The following is a 27,287-nucleotide window of genomic DNA, read 5'->3' on the forward strand; positions in this document are numbered from 1 at the left end:
GGGCAGGGCGTGCGCGCGGCCGGGCGAGCTGATGGCAGGGGCGAGCTCGGGGCAGGGCGAGCGCGCGGCCGGGCGAGCTGAGGGCAGGGGCGAGCTCGGGGCAGGGCGAGCTCATGGAAGGGGGTCCGCGCGGCTGGGCGAGCTGATGGCAGGGGCGAGGGCGCGTGCTGGCAGGGGCGAGTGCCGGGCTGGGGCGAGGCGAGGCGAGGCGCTCGGGCGAGAGCGGGGCGGCGCGAGATGGTGGCTGGGCGAGGCGAGGCGTGGGCGACGGCTCGAGTGAGGCGTGGGCGGGGGAGAGATGTTAAATGAAATTGGAGAGAAAATTACGTAGAGGAGAAGTGAAATTGAAGTAGGGGAGGACCTCTATTTTTAGGGGAGCTCAGACCAAATCTTACCATTCAGGAGGAGATTGCGATTTGATTTGAGACTGACGAACGGCAAACGAAATTAATTTTTCTGGCATGGTACGTCCTCATCGCCGATAAAACAAGGACAACACAATTAATCGAACTTTGAACCTACGATTCAGTTCGACTCGGGAGGGGGAGACTTGTGATACCCCATGGATGAGCCCATCAAGATCCGGCCCATATTTAGGGCCCACAGGTGAAGGGCCCATGAGAAGCCCAGGTATTCTCCTATAAATACCAGGTTTGAGCGTACGGTTATTTCATTCACTATATTGTTTTCAGCAGCGCCCTTAGCTGCTCCCCCATATATCCTCAGTCTCTGACTTGAGCGTCGGAGGGGCTACGCCAGGACACCCTCCTGGCCCCCTTCTAACGGTCTTATTCTTGATTTCAGGCTCAGGGTAATCTTAAAGCCCACGTCTGAATTAGTGACGCTCGTTGGGATCGGACCCGAAATTTCCCGTGAGTATCAGATGATTTAATTAAATTTGAGATTATAAAATATTTTCTCAAATTTATTACTAACTACAGTTGTTTGATCAATATGTAGCTTTCCAACAATCGATTTCGAAACTCCAAAGTTATCTCTATAGACTTAGATTTGATGCAATCTCTCCTTGTTGCTTTTGGAATATATAAATTATTTGTGCTTATTTCAATAATAATCTTAAAGATTAATGGATTAATAAACAAATATGTCATTTTGTATTAAATAATGACTAATTGCAGATATCAAAGAATTTTTAAAATTCAGAACACAAGTCAGGGGTCGAATAATATTCGAAATTTTGATGAGCCAATTTAAAAAATCTCTTTGAAATTGGTCTCACTAAAATGTTACGTCATAATTTGAAATTATATAATTAAAAATATTGGATATATATGTATCAGACAAAATATCTCATACATGCATAGAGTACACAACGTCGGGTGAAGCTATATATGCGTAGTAGCAATGGGAGATTTGTTCAGGAGACGGGAAATGGAGGGCCGGTGGTATCTTCTCTATCAGCATCAGGTACGCTAGTGTAGCAGTATAGATGGTTGGAGAGTTCCCAGCTCCCGTCATCTTTTCTCTGAACAGACAGCCGAGGCCATCTGTTTATTCTTACATAGTGTTCCCTTATCGTCCAATCCTCCAGCAAACCTGTGACAACGGTGTAGCAAGATTCATGGCCACCCCACACCGCGTCGTCCGGATCGGCAGTTATGCTTCCATCGAGATGGAAGTACCGACGCATTGGAGTTCCAGAGCCTTGCCAGTAGGGGTCCAGGTTTCGCCAGTACATGGGAGCTGCCTGCAGAAGATGAGGGATGATGGTCACTTGGTCAGATAACTGCCATGTAAGGATTCAACTTACTAAATGCAAATGATGCTTCTTTTTCCTTTTCTTGAAGGGTGTGGGCCTTTGCTAGGAACGTGCAGACATTCATCGGTTGATAAGACAAATTAGTAATTATCTTGCTGTGGCTGGAAGTATTTTCAAGATGTGACGTCGAAAGCAAGTAACAAGAGAGTTTTCAAAATTATATGGACGCAATATAAAGAACACGTACAAATGGTCAGTCTTACGGTTAACTAGTTAAAGGGCTAATGCTTAAACGGGATAATTCCTGTATATATGCCTAAGGCTTTCCCCGGCCAGCTTTAGTTCCTGTATATATATAGGGTTGGGGATTGAATGAACTTGTTTCCGGTCTCTCGAACACCTTTCTATGCTATTCAACATGCCTATCCTCAATGATAAGCCCGGGTAAATTTGGTGAGCTGAGTAGAAAATTTATCGGGTCGGATTATGTTCCTTTCCTGGAAGTCCTGGAAACCAGGGAGAGGCTTCCCGAACAAGTGTTCTGAACACTTGAAAACAAAGAACGTTAGCGGGGCGCAGAAAATTTTCCGACGTAACTATTCCGACGTTCAAATCAGTCAGATATTCGCGCAGATTAAAGTATGTTGTAAAGAGTATATAGTAAGTGTTTGTAAGAAAAATGTTGAGTGAACAAATATACATATATCCTAAATGATCAAGCAAACCTGAGTATTTATACAAGAAAAAGTAATGATAATATTGTTTTCGGTGCCCGACTACTCTTCATGATCAGAAAGTTGCTCACGCCCTGTCTTCTGACACTGTTGCGACTCACAACTCATTCTGCTACTAGTCCTGTCACATCGCCCCACATGCATTGATTGAAATACTAATGATTTCGAGGTATGACAATCCATATTTGTGGGCCCATAGTCGATTCCTGTCCCGAAATGCTCGGGCAGTTGTCATGATGTGGGGGTACAGACAGGGTCCTGGATTCTTTATCATAGCCTCCTTACACAGCTCAGACTGGTCTAGGAGCTCGGGCTTGTATGAGTATGTGCTGGTCTAATCGGTTTCCCTAGTTTTTGCGTAACCAGGGATGGTTTATGTAAAAGGACTTTCTTTACTCGGGTTGTTTCCTCAATTCTGGCCTTCTTCTCTCCTTCATTCTAGTAAGTTTTCTTTTCCTTTTAAACATTTCAAATTCTACCTCTTCCAATTTAGGTGCCAACGCTCATGGCTCGTCAGACCTACAGTCTGCCACGTTGCAATTCGACTCTATCCTTTATGCGTCCCTTGTTGCCTTTTACACCATAACCTCGAAGAAACCAGTCCTCGCCCTTCATTCCAAGAAATCCCAAAAATTCAAAACTAGACATTAGGCTACCGAGCCTTCCAATGCCCAGGAGAAGGGTAAGGGCAAAGTCCGTGCTCCCTCCAAAACAAAAACCGAGGCTTTGTGTACCCCATGGTTTTCTACTATGGCCAGTACTCTACGTCCGAGGGCCGACGAAGACCTTCGAGTTCTCGGATCTATCCATTCTTCTTTACTCCATCCTCATTCCTGGTCCCTCAGACCTAGCTGATCGGCCCCCGGAGGGGTTCTATACTTTTTTAAGGGACCAAATCCGTATTGCTCTTCGGTTTCGCATCCCATCTTTCTATATTGAAATGTCCTGCTTTCTCGGGGTCCCTTTAAATCAACTTCATCTCAACTCTTTCCGCATAATAGCCTCGGCCTATGTGCTCTTTAAAATGCATAATCTCCTAATTAACCCCAACATCCTTTATTACTTCTTTGTATGCGGGTTCGACAACTACACCTTTTCTCTGACTACCCGAGTAAACAGCTGATTCCTTGATGGCATCCCTTCTTCCTTGAAGAGTTGGAAAGGACAATCTTTTTTTATTGACCTCCTTTTTTCTCCCAGCACGACGCAAAGATAGAAACAAAAATGTGCGGATTTTTTAGGGCTGAGAAGGAAAGAAGCAGACTCTATAAATATAAAAAGAAAAAAACCTAGGAGCAGAGGAATGGCTGCCGCACCCTAAAAGAGGAAGAGAAAATGGAGAACTAGCCAAGAACGATAACTTCACGCAAAGTTTCTCATTTTCTCTTTCTTTTTTGTTGGGATTAAGGGGATCCTAGCACAAACAATTATTTTTGATTTTTGTTTTTTAAGATTGTATTTCATTCTTGAGCATACTTGATTATATTAGTGTGTTTTTATTGCATATTTGTAGCATCATGAACTTCAAGTGTTGTTAGGTAAGACCGACAAAAAAATTTATAACATGATATATTAACATAATACATGAACCTACAACATGCATAGAAATATGAGGTTGGGTACATATTGATATACAGAGACCGAAAATCGAAAGTTAAAAGATTCTACAATTCGTTAATACAATCACACTTGCTAAATAACACAAAAGACACTTGTTTATTGCATTTTCTTGAATTAGATTAATGTTCGAAAAAGTATATTGATAGATTAGACAATCCCATAAAAAACATGACTTATGAATTGATATTCAATCATTGGAGGAAATTAAGGACAAGTGAATCAAAATACTCTCAATTGTTTATTTAATATTTTTAAGTTATATTATTTATATTTTGTTTTTTCCTCTTTTTATTTCAATATGAATTTAGTTTATTAATTAATTATTAACTCTTTAATTAACTAAAGAATTGTTTTTAAGTAAATTTGTCACATATTAATATCTTTGGGAACGATACTCGTACTTGAACACTATATTAAAATTTGACTCATACACTTGCGATAATATCGAGAAATTTAGAGAAATTAAATTGTGCTAAATTATTGTGTTAAAAAAATTCAATCAATAATCTAATTAGAATAAAAAGAGAAAAATGCACCGGGTTGGGAATAGCTGAGGTGTTGCAAGACTATATATAATAAATACTAATGTTGCCAGTCAGGAAACAAAGCATGCCAAGGCCACAAATAACAAGAAACTGTAAAACTCCCTCGTTAAGAATCTACTCATGATTCGGTTTTAGAAATACTGAGGCTAATGCAGAAATGGAAATACTGGATCCGTAAAAAGTTGTCTTTACCAAAGATACATGTAACTAATGTTTCAGTTGCAATAAAAGATGCAGAAAACAGACAGAACTGATATTAACCTCTTAAGTAAACAATGGATATAATTTATCAATCAAGTCAAGAGGCGAGGCTCCAAGCAATGGGAGGAAAGGGGAGTGGGTACCCGTAGGAAGACTGCTAAAGTTCCCTGATAGATAAGACCTGGAAAACAAATGCTACCCGTTATTAAATCTTCCCCTTTTCATAACAGTAAGGTAAGCTTGGGTTCCAAACCTTTTTTTAAGTCTATTGTGAGTTTTCTGAAAGATGAAGTACTTGTTCCTTGAGTTTAAAATTTTATCAAAGACACCGCGACTTGGAAAATCCCAAGACTGGAACTTTCTGTTTATAACTTCAATATACATTTGAAGCACATTATGTCATCGTACTCAGGTAACATAGATTTCAACCATGTCGTTTTTACTACCCGAGTAAAGATACAGCATATCAGTCACTGATCTGATCTTATTCTCTTGCATTATATTGAGGCTAACCGCCAGACATAACTTAGGAAGTGAGTGGACTTAAAAGACTGGGATTAAATTCTTCGATCATAAGGAGTCTCGATTCGTTCCTGACTTTCCTAGAGGCTAATATAAGACTAGGTAGTTTATTTGCTTAGTGAATTGAACATTGAACAGGTTATATAAATTCTTCTCACAAGACAAATTTTTCGTGCAGGACTTTGATTATGATTCCTAAGATGTATCAGTGTCTTCTGCATTTTTGACAAGTAACTGACTGAAGGATCTCTTCATCGGGTGGAGGGGTTATGCCAGGAAATTGAATCAGTTTATAGTCTTGAAACAGTAGACTAGGATGAGGAAAGGCAATTGGCTGACGAGCCAGAGTTTGTCCAAAGGAGACAGGGAACTGAATTCGACTTATCTCGAGCCAATGTTTGTCCAAAGGAGGAGGTAGGTATATATAGATCAAAAAGTTATCTACTCAGTTCAATCCTGGTTATCAATCAGTTCATAAAATCCTGCTAAAACATTTATACTTGCACACAATAGCGGCTCTCAGCTGTTAAAGGAAATGGAAACAAATAAATGTCATAAAGCCTTAAGAGTATGTACTAGAATTTCCTTAAAACCACCAAGTATACAGGGACCAATGATGGAAATACAATAGGATCACGTACCTCAGTAAAATTAAATACCCATACATGCTCACTCAGATCATTCCGAGTTATTCTGATCTGCCATCAGCAACTTTAATTAGAAAAAAGCAGTCTGGATAGATCATATACTTTTACATGTATTACGTCACATGTAATATTTTGAGGGATTTCATCTGTGTCACTCACTCGTTTATAATCCATGACAGACAGTGAGTAGGCTGCCAACTTTGACAGTCCTCGAACTTTTGATATGCGAGGTATGTGTGCCTTCCTCATCCATAACTCCTCGCACTGATAATAAAACCCGGAAAATTGCAACTCGTATCACATAAATTCATTTGGTTGATAGATCATTTTTATCCCAAGATAAGTACAAAGCAGCCAGTTAGAACTTAATCTAATAAAGACTATACATGTCATACTAGTACTAACCAGATGACATTATAAATCAACTTTTAGTAGCAACTCATGAGAGCTATGTGTTACAGATTTAAGAAGTTCAAAAAGAGCTTGCAATGAGCTGACTCATTAATGAGATCCCAGCCTAGTTTGTGAATGAAAGGCGTAAGCTAGTTATCCTTAAGATAGACACAGTAGGCTAGGGAAGTTGGTTTAACCAAGAGCAGAAGTACCCACGTCGGTAACGGCATGTATTTCTGTATGAGGAAGAAACTAAAGCCTAACAACACAAACGTTTGATTTCAGTTTGTGTTTAATTCGCTTTTGAACAGCCTAAATGGTGGTATTTCCTTCTGGCATTGGATTAACTTATAAGTTTCATTTCATTGCATGCATTAAAAAACCCAAACTCGGTTCCTCCCCAGGTTTCGAATATCCAGAAAATTTCAAGAAAAAGGATTATAATAGTCATATTAACTTTTATTCAAAAAACGGAATGCTCATACTAACTTATAAAATTTTAGTTTCGTTACATGCATTTAACTCCAAAGACAATCTCTCAAGGACATGAATATCAATAATTTGCAAGAAAAAATGTGCCAGGAGTCCTCAAATTATGTCAATTTATTAAAAAAATCCGCACTTTCGGATGATTTTCATTAAAACTATTTTCAAGCATGCTTATCAACTTCTGTGTAAAAAGTTAAATTCATGATCTTATTACTCTTTTCCGCCTGCAAATAGCTCAGATCATATTTGATAAGAGGAAAGCATTTACTTAGGATAAGACAGAAATTCAGTCTGACAGAGACTTGAATACCCCAAAATTTGCAAGAAAAAATGTGTCACAACTGTCACATCCCCCATCTCGGGCACAATTGATTATACAACACAACTATTTCGAATTCGTTCTCATTTTACGAAAAATGATTAACTCAATTTACTTTAGAAGTTCATTGTAGTCCATTATAGACTCATTTTAAATCTTTAATTTTTACCATATGGGACAAGAGGTATCACAATCAACTTTCCTTCAGAACGCGACGTCCTCATAGCGGCCTGACCCCTCGATCCACCAGCGCCAAAAATCTAGAGATGACTCCTATAGGTTCAAGAGGTGGCTTTCATCATGTAGTAGCACTTTGCCCTGCAGGTTCAAGAGGTGGCTATCATGCATAGGGGTGGGCATTTATTCTCGGGTATCAGGTACCCGATCCGACCCGATCGAGAAAAGGGTATTTTTTTAAAAAAAAAATTGGGCTCGTCGGGTACCCGACATTATCGGGTTCGGGTAATTTTACCGACACCCGATCGGGTATCGGGTACCCGAATTTTTTTTTTTACTTTTTTTTATGGGTCTATCCGTCTATTCAATTAAAAAATACATGTATTTTTTTGTGGCTAGTCATAACCATGTATAATGACAAATGACTAATCATAAAATGATATAATGACATGATTTTTTGTGAAATGTGAAAAATACATGTGTTTTTTTTAATTTACTAGCCATAATATGATATAATGACTAGCCATAACTCGATATAATGACATGATTTTTTGTGAAATGTGATAAATACATATATTTTTTCAAAAAAAAATTAAAAAAATGTTTTTTTTTTCGGGTACCCGATATGATCAGGTTGGTGTCGGGTAGTAAAATTTACTACCCAAACCCGAAAACCCGACCCGAGCCCACCCCTAATCATGCACGTAACACTTTGCCTCGCATAGCACTTATTTCTCGGTGTTCCTTGTCCGTGACCGTCTCTGATATCATTCTTTCATGTCCCGAGCCCGTGCACGCGTGACTGCACAATGGGCCCCTACTATAGCAATTACTTCGTATTCGTCGTCGCTTCACGAAAATGATTTAACCCAAGTTATTATAGAAATCCATTGTAGCCCATTATAAACTCATTTTAAATCTTTAATTTTCACAATGAGAACAAGAAGTATCACAACCACCACTCAAATTATGTCAATTTACCTCCATTTATTCAAAAAACCTCACGTCGGGTGGTCTTTAGAACAACTCTTTGAACCATGCTTAGAATATAGTTGACAGAGTATTTAAACAGGATAAAACAAAAAAATTCAATGATGAATTCAATGGTCCAAATTACGAATTATGTTTATCAATGTATCACTAATGACTTCGGGTTTGCATTGATTCCATTAAAATTATCCCAAATTATTATACATGAAATCTCCAATTTTAAAAAAATCGGCTACTAAGTTTGGGCATAACAAAGACACAGTTTTGATGTCAAGATCTATTTGGCTTTTTCCTTCTGATTTTTTTTTTAATTCATAATTTCAAATTTGTAGTTTAGCTTCTCTTAATTTCTTACCCAATTTAAATATAATCATGCAGCATAACCTTTACCATTATGATATTACCCCATACTATGCAGATTCTTCGAGACATGCATTTTTGTAATTCTAGGTTCTATATATGGTCGCAAAGTTGCACTTGTAAAAGTGTAGGATTAGCTGCAGACAAAGTCTGGACAAAAATCTTTTCCAAACCAGCAAAAAACCAAGAACAGCAAAGTTCTAGCACAAATCAAGAAGAGCAAAGTTGTATCCTAACACAAATCACGAGTCCGAAGCCAAATTGATGGCCATGAACCATAATAGGAATAAACTATGTTGTAAACATGCATGTTAAAATATTAAATTAGAATATAACAATTTGTATCTTCAGACGTATAACTGAGTAAAAAACAATACAACACACATTTCAAAAATTACTTTAAAAAAAAAACAATTTTCCAGAAGTCATTCAAGTTAGGGAATTCATTATGTACACATCCTTCTATTGCTCACGTACACCACCAATTCGAATCTTCAAATTGGTGGCCGATCCCTTATGGTCGAGACATCGTTCCCCCAAAATGTTGAATCATAATCCTCCATACAGAAAAGCAGAAGATAAAATTGGATCGGATAACCATTTAATATGCCATTTCTGAACATATGAAAAAGATCCTGCCAANAATACAAAAACAAGTATATATATGTAAATATTAATAATAATAAACAAAAGATATTTCTATATATGATGACGATGATAAATGAAAACAAAAACAAATAATGGGAGAAAAAAAAAAAGGAGAGAGAGAGAAAAGAGAAGAGAGAAAAGAGGAGGAGGCCTTACCCACTTGGTCCATGCGCAGTTTAAGGTGTTCAACTTCCACTCAAAGTCAAAACTTGGGAGAAATCAAGTAAACAGTGAAACGATCCTTCTCCCTGCCGCAGTGCGGATTTTAAAATTTTCACTATTCAAACATGAAACTCAAAAGGTAAACTGTTTCCACACTTGAGATTCTTGAGTTTAAGATTCTATAAACAACATGTATATGTATGTATGCAGGGAAACATTGTTCCAATTTAGTTGAACAAATTCTATCATGTTGAGATTTTAAACCAATATGTTTCTTCATCAAATACATATGTGAATCAACTATATTTCTATATTTTACATGGCAACGGAGCTTTGGAGATTTTGAAGAGACAGCCAGAAGAGTACAAACCAAATGCCGATATCTTGGCACTTGACCAGGTTTAAGGACTTGAATTACTCTCGAGTCGATTAAGTGATCTTCCAGTTAAAGTGATGGACACAACAAATCCACATTGAAACACTTAATAATTTAAGATAAGATATCCAAATCGAAGTGAGAGAACCAAATGAAAAGCAAACAAAAGTCCAAATACGTGTGGAAGCAGAGGATTATGCAGCTACTTCGAGTAGAAGGCACCAAGGGCTTGTTTAGTTGAACAGTGACATAATTTATGTGTTCTACACGTTTATAATATCATTGTGGAAGATGATTAATAAGTGGAAGTCCATTAAGAAGGACAAAGCATTTGTTGTGTGCAATCATATTCTTATTCCGGCTTAAGAGTAATTATGTCCAGCATCTCTGTGGCATATTTTCATCAACTGCTACAGAATGTAAAATCTTCAATTATTCGCAGATAATCATGGTTCAACACAAAGTTCAAGAGGCCAGTTTTGACCAAAACTCATCTTCTACAGAACTTTTTAAGTTATTGTGCACATACTCCAGTTGTACTTAATAATATTTTTTATAGATAAAAATATTAAAAAGGAATCAATATGATAACCTCAGACTGAAAAGGTTATTCCTTGAACAAAAATAATAACAGCTAAACCAAAAGACACACAGTAAAAGAATGATTCAACTATAACTTTCTTACGACTACAAAGTGGAAGGGATAGAAGCAAATAGCAAATTCAATTGCCAAAGAATAAGCAATAAACCAGAAGCAAATAGCAAATTTTCAGCACGTAAAAACAGAAGGGATAGAAACCTTGGGCGCCCAAATTTTATCGCTGGAAGCAACAGTACACCAATCACGAGAAACCAAACGAGCTAGTGCCACGCTGCGTGCGTCAAGTTTGTTCAATATAATCATCATGATTCCTGGACCAAACACCATCAATGGGTCCAACTCCTCCTCCTCTCCGCCGTCCTCCACCCGCTTCCGTGCACTTATATCACCAGAATCCTCAATTCCTCCATCAGGAATGTTCTCCATTCCATGCCATGAAGGAGATGGAGAAGAACGAAAACTCGAAGGGCCATCTTCCAAATCCCCAGTCTTGGCCTTTTTCTTGCCATGTTTATCAGATTCACCGAACTTCGGGTGGGACATGGTACGATAAAAGGGAAGAAAAAACGAGGGTTAAGTCGGAGGAGGTTAAAGTCGTACGCCCCACTCCAGGTAATAGAATGAAACACCCCACCTGAATGAAAAAGAAAGTTTCTAAGATTCATTAACGGGTATATACTCGGTAGTCGGTGCTACCAAGGAATAATTTTTGCGAGTGGGAATGTGAGTGAGAGAAAAAGTTATGGAAGATAAGGACACAAAATTTGGCCAGAAAACCTGACAGATCATCATGCGGAAGCTCGTCTTAAGCGGTTCGCAGGGAATATTAAGCCGCAATGTGGTGGCACAGTGTGAGTTTTTCGGGTATCGTGCCACCGCTTGCGGTGGTGAGACGAAAACTGTCATGCAGAAATTTATGGCGTGGCAATTTAACGTGTAGATTACTATGCCCAATAACATGACGACACGTGTTGTTCGCTCTACGAAAAGGAAATATACGACACGTAAATTAAGTTTCCTAGTATTTCACGCGCGGACTATTATTTTATATAATTAATAATTCATAATTTTTGAATACTTATTTAAAATTATTAATATAATTAATATATTCAAATTTTAAATGCTATTATATAAAAAAAATTTGTTATTTAAGATACTGTTCACATTAGATTATAATATTTTGTCGTTAAATTGATTTTATCGCTTTAAATTAATTTTGTTGTCTTGGTTAAGTAGACATGTTACTATTAAAAATAATACAAAAAGATATTAAAATTTTTATTTATTATTTTGTTTATCAAAATTTTAAACCATAAATAAATATTTTTCCAAAAATTACATTTTCTTAATTTATTATATAAATAAATTTTGATTAAAATTTTTAATAATTTCTTAGGACATGTTAAAAAATATATATATTAAAATTTTAAATAAAATAAATAATAATAATATTAATAATTTATAGACAATTAATATACAAAAAATTCACGACGACGTTTTTTTAAAAATTTGAAAATTTTAATATTATACAAAAAAAATTATATTTATTTAATATTATAAAGAACAGTAAGATTAAATATATAAAAGTAATACAAAACTCAAAAGCATAACTGAAGTTAAATGAAATTATATAATCAATGCAAACATTTAAATGTTGTTTATATTTTCAAAAACATCAAATTCAAATTTTAATTTTAAAAGGAAATTGAAAAGAATTTACACTTAATTACATATTTATTTCTTATTTGTTTTCAAATATTTAATGCGGTAATTAAATAAATTTATATTGATAAGTATTTCTTTTATAGAATATTATTTAGGAGATAACTATTTAAATATGACAAAATATATATATATATATATATATATTATAAAGAGGACGATAAAAACTTAGTCTATATATATACTAAGTTTTTATCGTCCTTCTTATATTTATTAATTTGATATCTATTCAAATAAATTAATAATGTAATTGTAAAAAAAATATCATATTATAATTTAAATGAGATTGTATTATTATTTTGAAAATTAAAAGTTAATATACCCCACTTTTTTTTATAAAAAAAAAATCTTATTTTAACATTTCACTTCTACAAAATATCCTTATATATCTTCTTTAACGTTCACTTTATCATCACTTCTAAAATATCCACTTTATTACTTTGTTTTTTTATCTACTTTAAAATAAGATTTTGTTATATCTTTTTATTAAGATATAAAAAAACAAAACTGTTAAAAATTTTATTGAGTAAATTAGTAACTATAATTTTTTTAATCAATATTTTATTTGTACACATTAAAAATAATATTAAGTATATTTTTTTCCAAAAAATATCAATTTTTATAAATATAAAATAGATTTATTTTTTAATATTAAAATTATAAAAACTATTTTCACACACACACACATATATATAGTTTTGATATCCTGCACACCTATGTGAGCACCGATGAGCTGTCACTCACCCATTGGATGAGCAATTTTTCTATATTTCATCACATCCAATGGGTGAGTGACACCTCATCGGTGTGCACGGTAGGTGTGCAGGATATCAAATATATATATATATATATATATATATATATAGCCAACCACTCTCTTAATAATAATATAATATATGATTTTGAGGGGGTAAAACCGTACTTAGTCATTAAAATAAATAAAAAGTTTTTAATAATAATTACATGTAGATCTATATATTTTACGCTATATTGTGAAATATGAGCACTCTAAACCATACTAATTAATTTTCTTTTTACAAAATATGCAGCCCCGTTAAACAATTATATTTTGCAAAAGAAAAAAAATAACAAAATGAACTTTCAAATATATATTTTAAAGTTAAAAAAATAATATTTTCTCAATTATTTCAAACATCAATTCCACTTGTCAAGATATCAATGTTGGTATAAATGAATTAAGAAGAGTGTTGGAAAGAAAAGTGAGTGGACTTGTCCCAGATCAGAAAAGGAGACAAATTGGGTTTTCCTTATAAACTTTAAGTTTGAGTTAGGGGTTTGGACCCCAAAGGGTACCAGAAGTTTTTAGAAGGGGGAAGATGCTAATAAGCAATGTCTTGGTGAAACACACACGCGCGCGCGCTCGGCCTTGCCCGGCCCGGTACGGTCTTTGACAAATATTAATCTTTTTGGACCAAATTTATTTGGAAAATATTGTCAGAAGCACACACGCACTATAGTGCGCACAAAGTGATGCACTTGGACAGAGCTACGCGCGCAGGTGCACCACATCCCGCGCGGATGCGCCTGTTGCTGTATATCTCGTGCATCGGCCTGCGCGGCCGCGCGCCCTACTGTGCGCGCTGCTCGGGAAAACAGAACGCTGCGCGCGCATGTTTGGCCATGAACGCACCAAACGTTCTACGCGGCTCTTGGCAGTCTAGGCATCCACTGAAGGCTGCTTTTGCCCCAACCAATGTATCCCTTGACTAGAGTTGTGACTCTTCTTCGCATCCGGTCTGGAAAGACATGTCTTTTCTACGCAACCGTGGATCATTTATAAATAATTCACATCACTCATTTTCGAAATTTGCTAGAGAATTCACTACACTTGTTCTTGCAATTTCTGCTCAAAATCATACCATATTGTTGCGTCTTTTCGTATGGTACTTGAAAGCTTCTTCATATATTTTGTTCGCTGCGTTCGAGACTTTGTAGTGCTACAAAGTTTTGACTTGAAGTCGTTGTATCTTGGAGACGATTGCTTGCAACGTATAGTACTTTGATACGAGCAATTTCGTCTTGCGGACAAAAGATCTTCCTTGTCTCTACTTGCTGTTATTGTTGTTGCTTTGTTCGTAATTCAAAACAAGTTCAACACATCCAGAGTAATATTTTTCATTTACAATCAATTACTAAATAGATAACAATATATCGATTTAATTTTAAATGATATTTTTATTGTGATTAACATAATATATTAAAATTGATATTTAAAACTATAATCTTTTTTAGAAACCGAACTCTGTATATAGATAACACAAAAAACTCTTGTCAGACTGTCTATCTCACGGTTCAATTTTGTTACACAGATCTCCGACCCAACCAACTCATAAAAATTTATTAATTTTTATACTAAAAGTATTATTTTTCATGGTAAATATAAAACATAATTTGTTCCGCTCTATAAAGTATAAGGTGTATTTGTAAAAGTCAATAAAAATCTATCAAATCCACAAAAGTTTATCATTTAAAAAAGTAATTAAAAATAATCAAAACTCTTGATTGAATATACCTCACTTAAACAAAATTAGACCAAATGGTGTGGTTTGATTTAGACAAGAATCATAAATTGTGATAGTTTTGTAAATTAGTGAATTCACCGTAACAATGTTATTTTTTTTTTAAAAAAAATATTAAATATTATTTATGATTATGAATAGGGACCCTAATTTTATTCACAAAAAAAAAAATGAATTAGTACCTCAAGTTTTTAAAATATACTATATATATAAAAGCAACGATAAATGAAAGAGTAATATTTGGGTACCCATGGCAAATAGGGAAACTTGAATATAGAAAAACCCAACAAAGCAAATGTAGAAACTAAGGGCTAATAGCATTTAGCCCCTTGTGAAATTTTTATATAGCACATAACCTCCTATAAAAAAAATTAATTAGCTATTAAGTCATCAATCTTTCTAAAAATAAAGTAAGAAAATATTACATCATAAATTATAGATAGAAAGATATTTTGGGTGTGGGGAACGAAAGTATCTCGACGTAGCGCTTTCAATATTCCACTAGGTTCACATCTTGGAAGCCTTTATTTAAAGTGATCATCTTTTTACGACAAACACGTCAGTAAATTAGAAGTCTTTAAATAAAATGTAAATGAATCCAACTTGTTTTTTTTTTTAAAAAAAAAAAACAAGTTTGTAACTCTCGGTCGTTATTTTTGGTGCTCTTTGAGTTAACCTAAAAAATTAACATAATAATTTTTAAATCATGTTGATCATATAAATCATGTGTCACGGACTTAAAGGTGTAAAGAAAAAGTGATGGAACCCGACTTTGATAAGGAATCACTATATTCTTTCATCCATAGTACGATGATAACGTTGTTTTTTTTACTAAGTTCCAAGTCTTTGAAACCATTTCCAAAAATATCACACTTTCCAAGCTTTATCTTATCGGTCCTATCTCTATATGTAGCATTTTTTTTAGAATAGGTTTCTTGTGAGACGGTCTCACGAATTTTTATCTGTGAGACGGGTCAACCCTACCGATATTCACAGTAAAAAATAATACTCTTAGCATAAAAAATAATACTTTTTCATGGTTCACAATAAAAAGTAATACTCTTAGCATAAAAAGTAATATTTTTTCATGGATGACCCAAATAAGAGATCTGTCTCACTAAATACGACCCGTGAGACCGTATCATACAAGTTTTTACATTTTTTTATACGTAGATTTGAATTTGTTCGCGGTGTTGTACAATAAAATTTACGGGAAATTAATAACACTCCACGTTACCTATTTAATTTAATATTTGAAAAAATTATCTTTATAGTATCTTTATTTAAATAGTAAAATTGTCATTTTTCTTTAAAAAACATGTTCAAATACAAAATATCTTGAAATTTTGTATTTAGGGTACGATAACGCAAATATAAAAATTTTATATTTTGTTTAACAAAAATATAAAAATCTCGGGATTCTAAAAGTTATGATTTACCAAAATTTTCTTAAAGTGTGAGATAAAATACAAAATATCTTGAAATTTAATACTGAATTAGATTTTTTAATTTTCATTTTATGATATACCTTATAGTGATTATTTTATTTATAGTATGGAGATAAATGCTAAATATTAAAATTAATTTAGGTCTATTTTGTTTTTTTTTTTAATTTCGAAGCATGCTAATACACAAATATATTCATATAAAGTTTATAAATAATATTTTATTTTAAAATAATTTTTTACTAGTTATATTTATTTTATAAAAATATAATATTATGATTGATTTAAAAAAAGTTAATTTTTAATATTTATAGATGTATTTAGGGTACGATAACGCAAGAAAACTCTCTTGACTGGAGAGACTTTGTTTTGGGTACTCAATAGCCGTGAAAGGGCTGACCCGCCAAAAGCCCTGGCCTCAATCCTTAAAGCTTATATATACTAGTTATTATGTACACGCGATACGTGTGTGTACAATATTTTTTATTATTATCGATATATTAAAGTGAAATTTGACAAATTATGGAGGGAGTAAATTGATATTTGAATTGTTGAAATAAAAATAAAAGTGTGTGTTGAAATTTAAAAAAAAACAAAAAACAAAAGTGTAATATTAATATCATATAAGGGTAAAATTGGAAAAAAAATTTGGTGTCCTCTCTATGTAGTTATTATCGAGTCCTCACACTTAATATAATAGTATAGATTAATAATTTTTAATGAGATTTAGTATTATAGTGATATTTATATGATCTATTTTTATTTTATTTTTACATGGACATATTATGTTTTGCATATATTATTTATTTTTTGTGAATTATATTATGTAGTATTAGACTCAAGGAAAAATGCAATGCGCTTAGAGAATATTCAAATCAAATCCACTATGCACGTGTTATAATAGGTAGTACCCCATATTAATAATATAACTTTATAAATTTTTGGAGCACAATAATTATGTCTGCCGGAGAGCAATCAAAATATGACGTTAGGACTGTTATACAATTTAAAATATTCGAGTTACAATGTTATCACCAAATATGTCTTTTGGTAAATCTATAAACGCTCAATCCGATAACTGGTATCAGAACAAATATCAGATGTTCGATTATCATTTATTACAATGGGTCAAATTATCAATTATTAGGAAGGAAGTTTTTGAGGTGCAATAATTTCTCATGTGGGAGAGCAATCGAAACGTGATTTTTGTGCTGCTGTACAATTTAAATCATTTGAGTTGCACTATTATCGCAAATTATAGCTTTTGGTGAACTCGATCTTACATAAATCTATTATTATAATTATATATATTTGTGAAAAATAAAAATAAGACTACCCTAAAACTATATTTCATCAATAAAATTAGTTATTTTCGTATAACTTAATTTAAGTTATACACTATTTAGATTTAAATCGTTAAAGTGAACAAACATCCAATCTGACATTCAAATTAAACTAGTAATTGCGATACTTGCGGCCAATTTGACATGGCGGTGTGCCCTGACTCTCATACCATGTTAAGATTGTGAGTAATTGGACTTAACTCAACCTAAAAAACTAATTCAAGGAATAATGATTGTCAAAGTCCATATATACAACTCTCAAGTACTTAATACGTACAGACGATGTGAGACATCTAACAATAATCTAATGTGAAATATAACACGATGTTTTGTAGCGTATTAAGTATTTTTGTCCATATATATAATTTTGATATGTTGGACGTCTGTTGGTAGGAACCCATGGGCGTCCCGAGATGTTCGCGCGGAAATCTTTCAAGAATTTGATGTGTTTCCACGAGATGCTAGCTAGCGCGAACATCTCGAGTCGCTTATGGATACCCTCCAACAGACACTCGGCATAGCCAAACTATATGTATAGACATTTAACAAAGTCTGATTACACAAATTGCAAAGTTTTAATCAGGAATTTATGTCCAAAAATTGGTAAATAGTATGAAATCAAAACCAATAATAAAATAACTGAAACAAAGATGAACTGGCCATTGGCCTATAAGTTTTTCTAAAAAAAATAAAATAGATGTTCTTAAAAGTTCCATTTCTTTCTAAAATCTTATAATTAGATGCATCTAGCAAATGCATGTTTTCCTTCACATCAAAACACTAAACGAATGGTGTGTGTTTCTCTCAGTAATTGTAATATCTAATTAAATTAAATATTTCAAAGTTGACAATAGATGTATATTTACAATACATCTATATTTGTCATTAAAATAATACTTCAATCCATTAATATTGGAAAAGGACATTAGTACCATGACAAATCTAAATCTGCCATGTCGGCCAGCTGGGGTGAATTACGTTTGATCTGTCGTGCATAATATTCATGAACACCAAGCCTCGAAATAATTGGCTCATATGTTGTCATTTTAATTTTCCAACGTTGATTTTATGTGGTGGTGAAGCTATTCTTGGTTGGCCAACTAATTTGCACAATGATTGTCCAGGTACGTTCTTAATGTTAATTAACAAGGGACCGACTTTCATTCACGCGCATGCAGATTTTCAAAAAAAATTGTAAGGGTCAACTCGTTAGAAGTTATTTGTGTGTGTATTATATATATATATTAACTTCTAACGATAACTTCTAACGAGTAACTTCTAACGAGTTGACACTCACTTAATAGATGTACAATTTTTTTTGAAAATCTCGGACTTTCAGTAATTATTGGCTTCAAGAATTAGTGTATTTTGCATATAGTCGTACAGGCTCCACTTAAAATAATCAAGTAGAATCGCTATATGGCCATATGCATAGTGTCCGAAATATTATTTGATGGAATAAAATATAACCAAACCTTTTACTACTTTTTTTTGGGTAAAATATAGAAGTTTTTGTGATACCATAATACGAAAAAAGGGATAAATTCTTATTAATTACTTGAAATTAATGGTATTCTTATTTTTAAACTCAAAGTTTTAGGTTAATTATTTGCATATAGACATGTAAAAAATGCATGTATTAAAAAAAAAATTCAACAGCCAATTCAAAAACACTAAAAAGTATTAGCTTATTGGGTTGATTATGCTACATTCAGATATGTTTTCCACTATAGCACATCCATTAAGATTATACATGCATGTGCACAGAGTAAATCTCTCGATGTAACATAGTCGAACCCTATCGATACGTATCATAATTCCGATTTTTCTCAAAAAAAAAAAAAATGAAACCAGTTTACTTTCAAATGAAATATAAATCCCTCTGTCACTCCTTAGTGCAGTCCTTTTAACCATGTATGTTCTGGACAATGCGAAGTCTCTAGCTAGAGATTACACATGTATGTTCTGGACAATGCATGCGAAGGCTCTAGAGATTATACATGTACTACCTTAACTAATGCAGTGAATAGTCGACGTCACATTGAATAGAGAGCATGGATATGAATAGGATATGGTCCACTATAGTTAATGGGTCCCGATATGGACCAATTTTCTGGCCGTATATCTTATCAGTTTCTTGTAATAAACACAGACAACGAGAGAAAGGGAACTCGCCGTTCCATCTAACATTAATAGACATGCTTAGTTTTCAAGTTAAAAAATAATGGAATTTAACTTCTACGTTTATCTATAAAATATTGTCGAAAGTTTCGGGAACTTCTATTTTTTTAACCTTTTTCATTCTTACAGTACTCAATGCCAATTTAAACTACAATCAAGAAAAGAAAAGTGAAAAAAAGAAACAACTATAAGATACAAACTTTGCATAAAAAAAAATCACCAACTAATTTATGCTAAACTCTACTAACATCTTTGGTGGCACGAGACGCCAATCGAATGGTTTTTTTGCTTCGTTTCTTTCCTCCACATTTTGTTGATATCTTGTGCTACTTTGATCGCGTCTAGCGTCGCACCAGATATACCTTTTCTAGCGAATCCGACCGCGTAAAGTCCGGATTTTCCTTTCCATCCATTTGGGAATCCGTCTCCAGAAAATAGTTCATTCTCCTGCGAAACACCCCAAGAGAAATAGGTGAAGAATGTTACTCCCTGTAGATAATTTCTACGAATTAGGAAAAAAACGTAAGTACAAATTTCGAGTTGTTTTTTCATGACCGACTTCTTGATTTCGCTGACGTTAACAGCACATAGTTTTTCAAAATAAACGTGTCCATTATTCAATTCTCAGTCGTCACTGTCCCAACTTTGGAAATAAAAATCAATCATTCTTTGAATTATAGGGTGAAATCTCTGCACTTCTGTAGCCAATAATTTAAGATATTATGTTTGTTAGCATAAAATAGATATATACAACCGGACTTGTGCAAAGATTCGGAATATAAAATATTCTATGGTGGAACTAAACTTCCTCTAATGTCATTTTGAATCCAACCAGATACATATTACAAACAAACCAACTATACAGACAGATACTTACTTACCTATGCATATGTACATGCATCAAACATATATGTTTGTGAAAAATCAGGCTCATATATATATATATATATATATATATAGTTTTGATATCCTGCACACCTACCGTGCACACCTATGTGAGCACCGATGAGGTGTCACTCATGCATTGGATGCGCAATTTTTCTATATTTCATCACATCCAATAGGTGAGTGACACCTCATCGGTGCTCACATAGGTGTGCACGGTAGGTGTGCAGGATATCAAAACTCTATATATGAGCAACCAGACGATCCTCACCTTTAACCATGATGGAACATTGCTAGTATACCCGGTGGCCAAAATAACCGAGTCGATTTCGAGAACTTCACCATTGACAAGCTCAACTCCTCCTCCTCCATGCAAAAACTTGTTGATCCCAGGAACTATTTTGATATCACCAGATTTAATTCTTGAAAGTGTGCCTGTATCCAGAACTGGTGTTTTGCCTTCGCAGTTCTTGAGCTGCAAAGGGCCCAAACTTGGCCTGTTTAAGCCATACTTTTGTGTGTTCCCAAGAATCAATGTTGCTGCTGACAGCAGTATTTTATCCACAATCCAAAGTGGCATCCATTTTGATAATGTAACTGCCAACTCAAAGGTTGATTTTCCCAAGATTTCCCTTGGCAACACATGGACCTATATTATATATATTCAGTCAAGAAACAAAATTATAAAGTCTTGTTTAAATGATCGTCTGCCATTCCAATTTTAAATTATTATAATATATATATATATATATATATATATATATATAAAACCTTTTTATTCATAAATACTTTTAAAGTCTAAAATATCATCATGCATAAAATAAAAACATAAACACATTTATATTTTTGTTCCACTAAAGAATCGAATTTTGAGATAACTTTTCATGTAAATAATGGTTGAGAAAATAACTCACAGGACTGCGAACCACCATGAATGGAATCGCATTATGATGGCAAAGATCAAGGCAAATTTCCATCCCAGAATTGCCACAGCCAACAACCAAAACACGCTTTCCCCTGTAAACATCCCCCGTTTTATAATCAGAAGCGTGGATCACATTCCCTTGGAACTCCTCAAATCCTTCGAACTCCGGCACAACTTTCTCCGCATTCTCTCCAGAAGCCACCACAAGCCACCTGCATATGTACTCGACCCTCGAATCATTCTTCTTCACCGTCTTCACACGCCACATGCCGCACGTTTCATCGTACCTCGCGGACTGGACCGACTCATTGAATCTTGGATCAATCTGAAAATGCTTGGCGTACGATTCGAGGTATCCGATGAACTGATGTTTCGTGGGGTATTGCGGCAGGTTCTGAGGAAAAGGGATGAAGGGAAGCTCGCAGAACTGCTTAGGAAGATGAAGCTTCAGACGATCATACGTCCGGTTCTGCCACAGCGAGGCAATGCAGTCATCTTTTTCAAGAATCACAAAGGGGACTTCTTGTTTCCTAAGGCAAGCACAGACCGCTAGACCTGAGGGGCCTGCGCCGACAATGACCGGACCGTTCACGATTATGCAACGGCCTGAAAAATAGTCATCTCGGTCGAATTTTCGAGCCATGCTCGGTGGATCACAATGGTCCATCGATCAAGATTGTTGTACGTTCTTTCTATGATCTAAACTTACCAAAATAATTTAATATAATTATAATTTTGAGTGGGCTAGAGAGATATATGTTAATGAATGTGGAATGTTCGAATGGCGAAGGGAACAGAAGAGCGGATGAAAGTTGAATTTGAAGGAATATGTGGAGAGGGATCACAGGTATGGACAGGTTTAAATAAGGATTGTGGGCTTAAAAGAACCTTCGTGATTAGGGTATCGTTTTCAGATGATTAATTACTCATCAATTATTCATTTCCTCCGTGTCTCAAATTTTGATCAACCCTTTTAAACTTTTGATTATTTTTTCAAAACGTACCATTTAAAAGATTTAAATTAAACTGATACCGTCATATTTGGAAAAATGACAAGTACTGAATAGGATTCAGATGCAAGATTAAGTTCGATTTTGATGAGTTGTAAATCGATGCAACTAATGAGGAAAAACTATTAAGATCGTATTATAGAGCGATCGAAATATGACATTCAAGATAGTAAAAGTTTTTTGAGTTATATTATTTTCATTTTCTTTATGTAAAAAACAAACAAACTAAATGCAATACAATTGATAATTAATCAAACCTAGCTTTTCTTTTACAAATAAGAGTATCAGTGATCAGGTATGGATGTTGAGCTAGGTTTTATATAAAGTTCTTTGTTAAATATATGTGTGTAGATAGATATATGTAAGGTTGAGGGAAACTTCGAAAAAAATATCACAAGGATATTTTAAAATAATCATATTATAGCAAGGACCTTATAAGGGCTATTTTAAATTAATTAATAAATCAGTTTGAATTTTTATTAATAATTTAAGCATTAGACCCCTATGTGATAACTATATTTGTTTGGAAAACGTGCTACTGTCGGGTACAATAATTGTCTCTTTTTGATAGCGAGATCGAATCGTGGTGTTTGAGCTGTNTATATTGAATGGAAATAATATTCAAGGATTGAACCATAGGCATTCTAATGCTAATAGTCCACACCATTTTAGTCTGTCAAATAGTCTAATTATAGGCTATTTCTTATCATGTTAGATTTTACTTATACGAGTAAAGATATGGCAATGATAGTCACAAAATATATTGCTGAGTCAAACTTGCGATAGAATTGACAGATTTGGGGTCCAAAATCTCGAACGCAGAAACGCCCGAGATATGATAAGATTTATGTATTGATATATTCTAATTACGTATGGGTTAGAAAAATAATTTTGTTACACCAAAAACTCATGTGAGACAGTTTCACGAGTCAGTTTTATAAGACAGATATCTAATCCAACCTGACTCATGAAAAATTATTATTTTTATGTCAAAATTATTACTTTTTACTTTAAATTTAAATATGAATGAGATCAAATCGTTTCACGAATACAAATATGTGAGACAATTTCATAGAAAATGTAGTAGTTGGTATAGCAAGATCCGGAGCTAATTAAAAATATCTATTCTCAATAATTTATTATTATATATTAAGCATAAGGAATTATAAAGACATTTTTGACAAATTAAAAAATACACTATATTACATCATCCTTATTGAAATAATTTAATATGATATAAACCAATCTCGTTTCAAACTATTTTAATTACATTTTAATTTGCTATTGTTAAGCTTATTATGGAATAACTATATATAAAATTCACGTGATTAGGGACATACCTAAGGTTGAAGGGAACGACAAGTATGCTTGATGTAAGGCCTGAAATTTGATATCACTCTTTTGAACTATTATTGGTAATGGAGGCATGAGGAAGGAAAGGAAAAGTGAAGAGATGCAATGGCAAGAAGCCTCGGACAGAAAAGTTGGCGCCCGAGCGGTAGTTGGTTACCGCCCGAGCGCCAGTGGAGATGAACACTTGGACAGAACTATTGGCGCCCGAGCGGTAGAAAATGACCGCCCGAGCGCCAGTGCATCATCAGGTGGTTTTTGGACAGAACGTCTGGCGCCCGAGCGGTCGAAAATGACCGCCCGAGCGCCAGTGTGTAACAAGTCGAGCACTCGGGCAGAACATTCCGCGCCCGAGCGATAATCGGTTACCGCCCGAGCGCCGCCTGAAAGGTGTGAAAAAAAAATAATGACACGTATCATTAACATGCAACTTGATTATATATATACAAGCTTCTTCATTCAGATTCAGTTGGGAAGAAGGAAACGAGAAGTTCGAAGGATTTCTTACGCCTTTTATCTTCTATATTTGTGAGTTGTGAAAGATCCGTCCGTCTGATTTTCAATCCGACTTCGGTACTGTGTTCCTATCGACGCAGGCTTCATACGGACGTAAGTTTTCTTAAGTTTTGATATGATCTGAAATTATGGTATTGTCAGAATCATATATGATTCATATATGGTGTTCTTGACGTAGTAGAAATCGGATAATCGAAAACGGATTGAAGAACGGATACCGTATAGAATTGCTATGAATTTCAGAGTTGATTTGACTGAGATTTGATATCAGATTTGTATTATTATTGATTATGAGTTGCGAGAACGGATATCTGTTAATTTGTATTGTTGGGTATATTGAGATTATGCAGTTATGCTGTCGAAACAGAATTTGATTTCGTTCTGATTATATCCAGTATTGAATTGATTGGTATATTGATATTGTACTCCTCGATATTGTCATTCCCAGATTGAGTATTGACAGGCCTTGAGTTCGAGACTTCGACAGAGTCAGATTGACAGAAAGAAAGGTATAATTCATGTGAACACGGGAAGACATGACTCGATTCAGACTGGATACGAGTTTCCCAAAATCACATACTAGATTCTTAATTATGTTTGATTATGATTATGTCTTGTTTATAGATTTATATTCAAGCAATTGAGATAGGAGTCATTGACAGATTGTCAAACTAGACGTTCGGTGTATCGACGCATAGGAGCAGATCATCTCCGATTGTAGACATTCGATACAGATATGACCGAAGTCTAGGAATAAGACGTACCGCCACCCCGATTGGGAGAGTAGGTGGGAGACTTGTTACGTCTTATTCACACCGGGATCCCTAGACTTATATATGAGTCGAGTCAAAGAATAAGAGTTGAAGAGTTTTATCTGTATTCACTAGTGTGTCATAATTACTGATTTATGTGTTATGATTTTGTATCTACTTGCATGACATGCATGTATACATGTTTTATACTGGGATTTGTTCTCACCGGAGTATCCGGCTGTTGTTGTGTCTGTATGTGTGCATGACAACAGGTGGGACAGGATCAGGGTCACACAGAGGATGAGAGATCGAGATAGCGTGGAGATTACGGGCGTAGAAGAGCACTAGTGGTTTCTTACTAGACATGTACTGAATTTTTAAACACTAGTATGTTAATTGTAGACGAACATGTGAATGTTAATTGTAGTTGAATAAAATGACAGGAATTTTATATATAATGTCTTGTGCTTGTTTATATACATTTGAATAAATGTTAAAAGCAAAATTTTGACCCACATTTTATAGCAAAGATCCAATTAATCCCAAAAAGAATTGAGTTAGAGCCCGGGTCCCCACACTTGATATATTTGAGGATGAAATTCGAGATTTTCGAAAAATTAAGAGATTAATATTATTTATATTTTAATTTATGTTACTCACACCCCACTAATTGTTTTTTTTTTATTATTATTATTATCTATGATGTTACCGTATTGAAAAATACCGAATTTAGTAAAACTTCGGAAATTTTTTGTATAACAAGATGGCATCGATACTGGTTTCGGTAACGATATGAAATTTGAAACTTTTCGATATATATCGAAATAATATATGAAATTTAAAAATATATATTATTTTTAAATATTAAATTAAAAAATAAAAAAAAAAGACATTTTCCAGTATAACATGGTATATATCGATATCGTCTCGAAATCTCAGTATACCACAATATTTCTGTATAATCGGTATGCTAATTATACATATATGGTGTCGATATAAATATTTTTAATTCCATAATTTTCGGCATAATACGATCCGGTATATACCAAAAATTATATATATTATTATGATATCTAGGTACAGTACGATATATCATCCTCAGATCTAGATTATTATATATAATAACACCGTGATACCACACCTCGAATATAATCTATCATTATTTATATTCTTATTTTTTTATTGAATTAATTATGTTCACACTTGTAGATACAAATGTAACACACACAAGAAAATGATGGAAACACCAAAAGCTGACTGCATGACCAAATGATATGGTTACTAATGTCACTAATAACAAATACAAAATGGAGATTTTGTATTAGTTTAATATTGATGATCATATACTAGCTAGGGATCCTCACAAATTTGAAGATAAATTGATCTTATCCCCAACATCAAATAAACTCTAATTTAAGCTAATCGTAATAGTGAAAATCCATTATAATAATAATAAACATGTTAATGAGATCGTCTCACGTAAATAAATTAAATACGTAATAAAATCAAAATATACATCACAATCCATGAGTGGGCACGAGACAATGGTGCCAAGTGAGGCGTCCACGTGAAATAATAGGTAATAGCTAGGGACAGCAAATTGCACCTTCCATTCTAGCCTGCTTCATACAATTAATCACTATTTTGAACCATGCTTGCTCACGCAATCAATTTTCAAAATTACATATGATTGAAATTGAGACCACCTTGTAATAAAAAGCATGCATTACCGTGACATATAATCCGTCTCGGCCCCCTACATTAATTGTTATGATCGAAATTTGCATGGGCTGAAAATTTTATGTATATATACGAGCTATCGAAAAACATAAATATTTTAAGCGACGACAATATTTTTGTTCATGTAATATTTAGCTCGTTTTTGCATTTTTGTTATGGTATCGATTAATTCACAATTTTCGCCTATAACTTGTGCTTTTTTTAGTCATTTTAGCCGGAGTGACGAAGTCATCATTTTCCGATGTCACGTAAACAGGCCGGTGAAATGACTAAAAATGTTATTTTTGGTCCCCAATTCTTTGACAGCCAAGTGCCAACCATTGTTTGTACGTACATGTATAATTTTGAATAAAATTATATATAGAAAACCTTCA

At 34.1% G+C, this 27,287-nt stretch overlaps 2 protein-coding genes and 1 long non-coding RNA gene across 4 annotated transcripts; 1 reads left to right on the plus strand and 2 right to left on the minus strand.

The window, feature by feature from the left end:
• Positions 1–1,225: 1,225 nt before the first annotated feature.
• Positions 1,226–6,192, plus strand: LOC140987444 (uncharacterized). The gene is made up of 3 exons (XR_012177127.1): positions 1,226–1,428; positions 1,553–1,754; positions 6,169–6,192. It is a non-coding gene; the product is annotated as an uncharacterized lncRNA (long non-coding RNA).
• Positions 5,589–11,374, minus strand: LOC140987443 (uncharacterized). 2 transcript variants are annotated; one of them, XM_073455948.1, is made up of 4 exons: positions 11,282–11,374; positions 10,703–11,138; positions 6,149–6,253; positions 5,589–6,040 (listed from the first exon to the last, which is right to left on the minus strand). In XM_073455948.1, exons 2-4 carry the CDS (start codon positions 11,045–11,047, stop codon positions 5,918–5,920), a joined length of 573 nt encoding a protein of 190 aa, XP_073312049.1. In that variant the 5' UTR covers positions 11,048–11,138; positions 11,282–11,374; the 3' UTR covers positions 5,589–5,917. The 2 variants fall into 2 exon arrangements, with proteins under 2 accessions (XP_073312049.1, XP_073312050.1); XM_073455949.1 differs by lacking the exons at positions 5,589–6,040; positions 6,149–6,253; positions 11,282–11,374 and adding an exon at positions 9,169–9,352 and having other exon boundaries at positions 10,703–11,047.
• Positions 11,375–19,817: 8,443 nt separating this feature from the next.
• LOC140988669 (probable indole-3-pyruvate monooxygenase YUCCA7) lies at positions 19,818–22,356 on the minus strand. The gene is made up of 3 exons (XM_073457707.1): positions 21,535–22,356; positions 20,892–21,269; positions 19,818–20,182 (listed from the first exon to the last, which is right to left on the minus strand). The coding sequence occupies exons 1-3, from the start codon at positions 22,210–22,212 to the stop codon at positions 19,979–19,981; spliced, it is 1,260 nt and encodes a 419-aa protein (XP_073313808.1). The 5' UTR covers positions 22,213–22,356; the 3' UTR covers positions 19,818–19,978.
• Between the last annotated feature and the right edge of the window lie 4,931 nt (positions 22,357–27,287).

This window comes from Primulina huaijiensis, chromosome 11 (genome assembly GCF_012295235.1).
Source record: "Primulina huaijiensis isolate GDHJ02 chromosome 11, ASM1229523v2, whole genome shotgun sequence".
Lineage (NCBI taxonomy): Eukaryota > Viridiplantae > Streptophyta > Magnoliopsida > Lamiales > Gesneriaceae > Primulina > Primulina huaijiensis.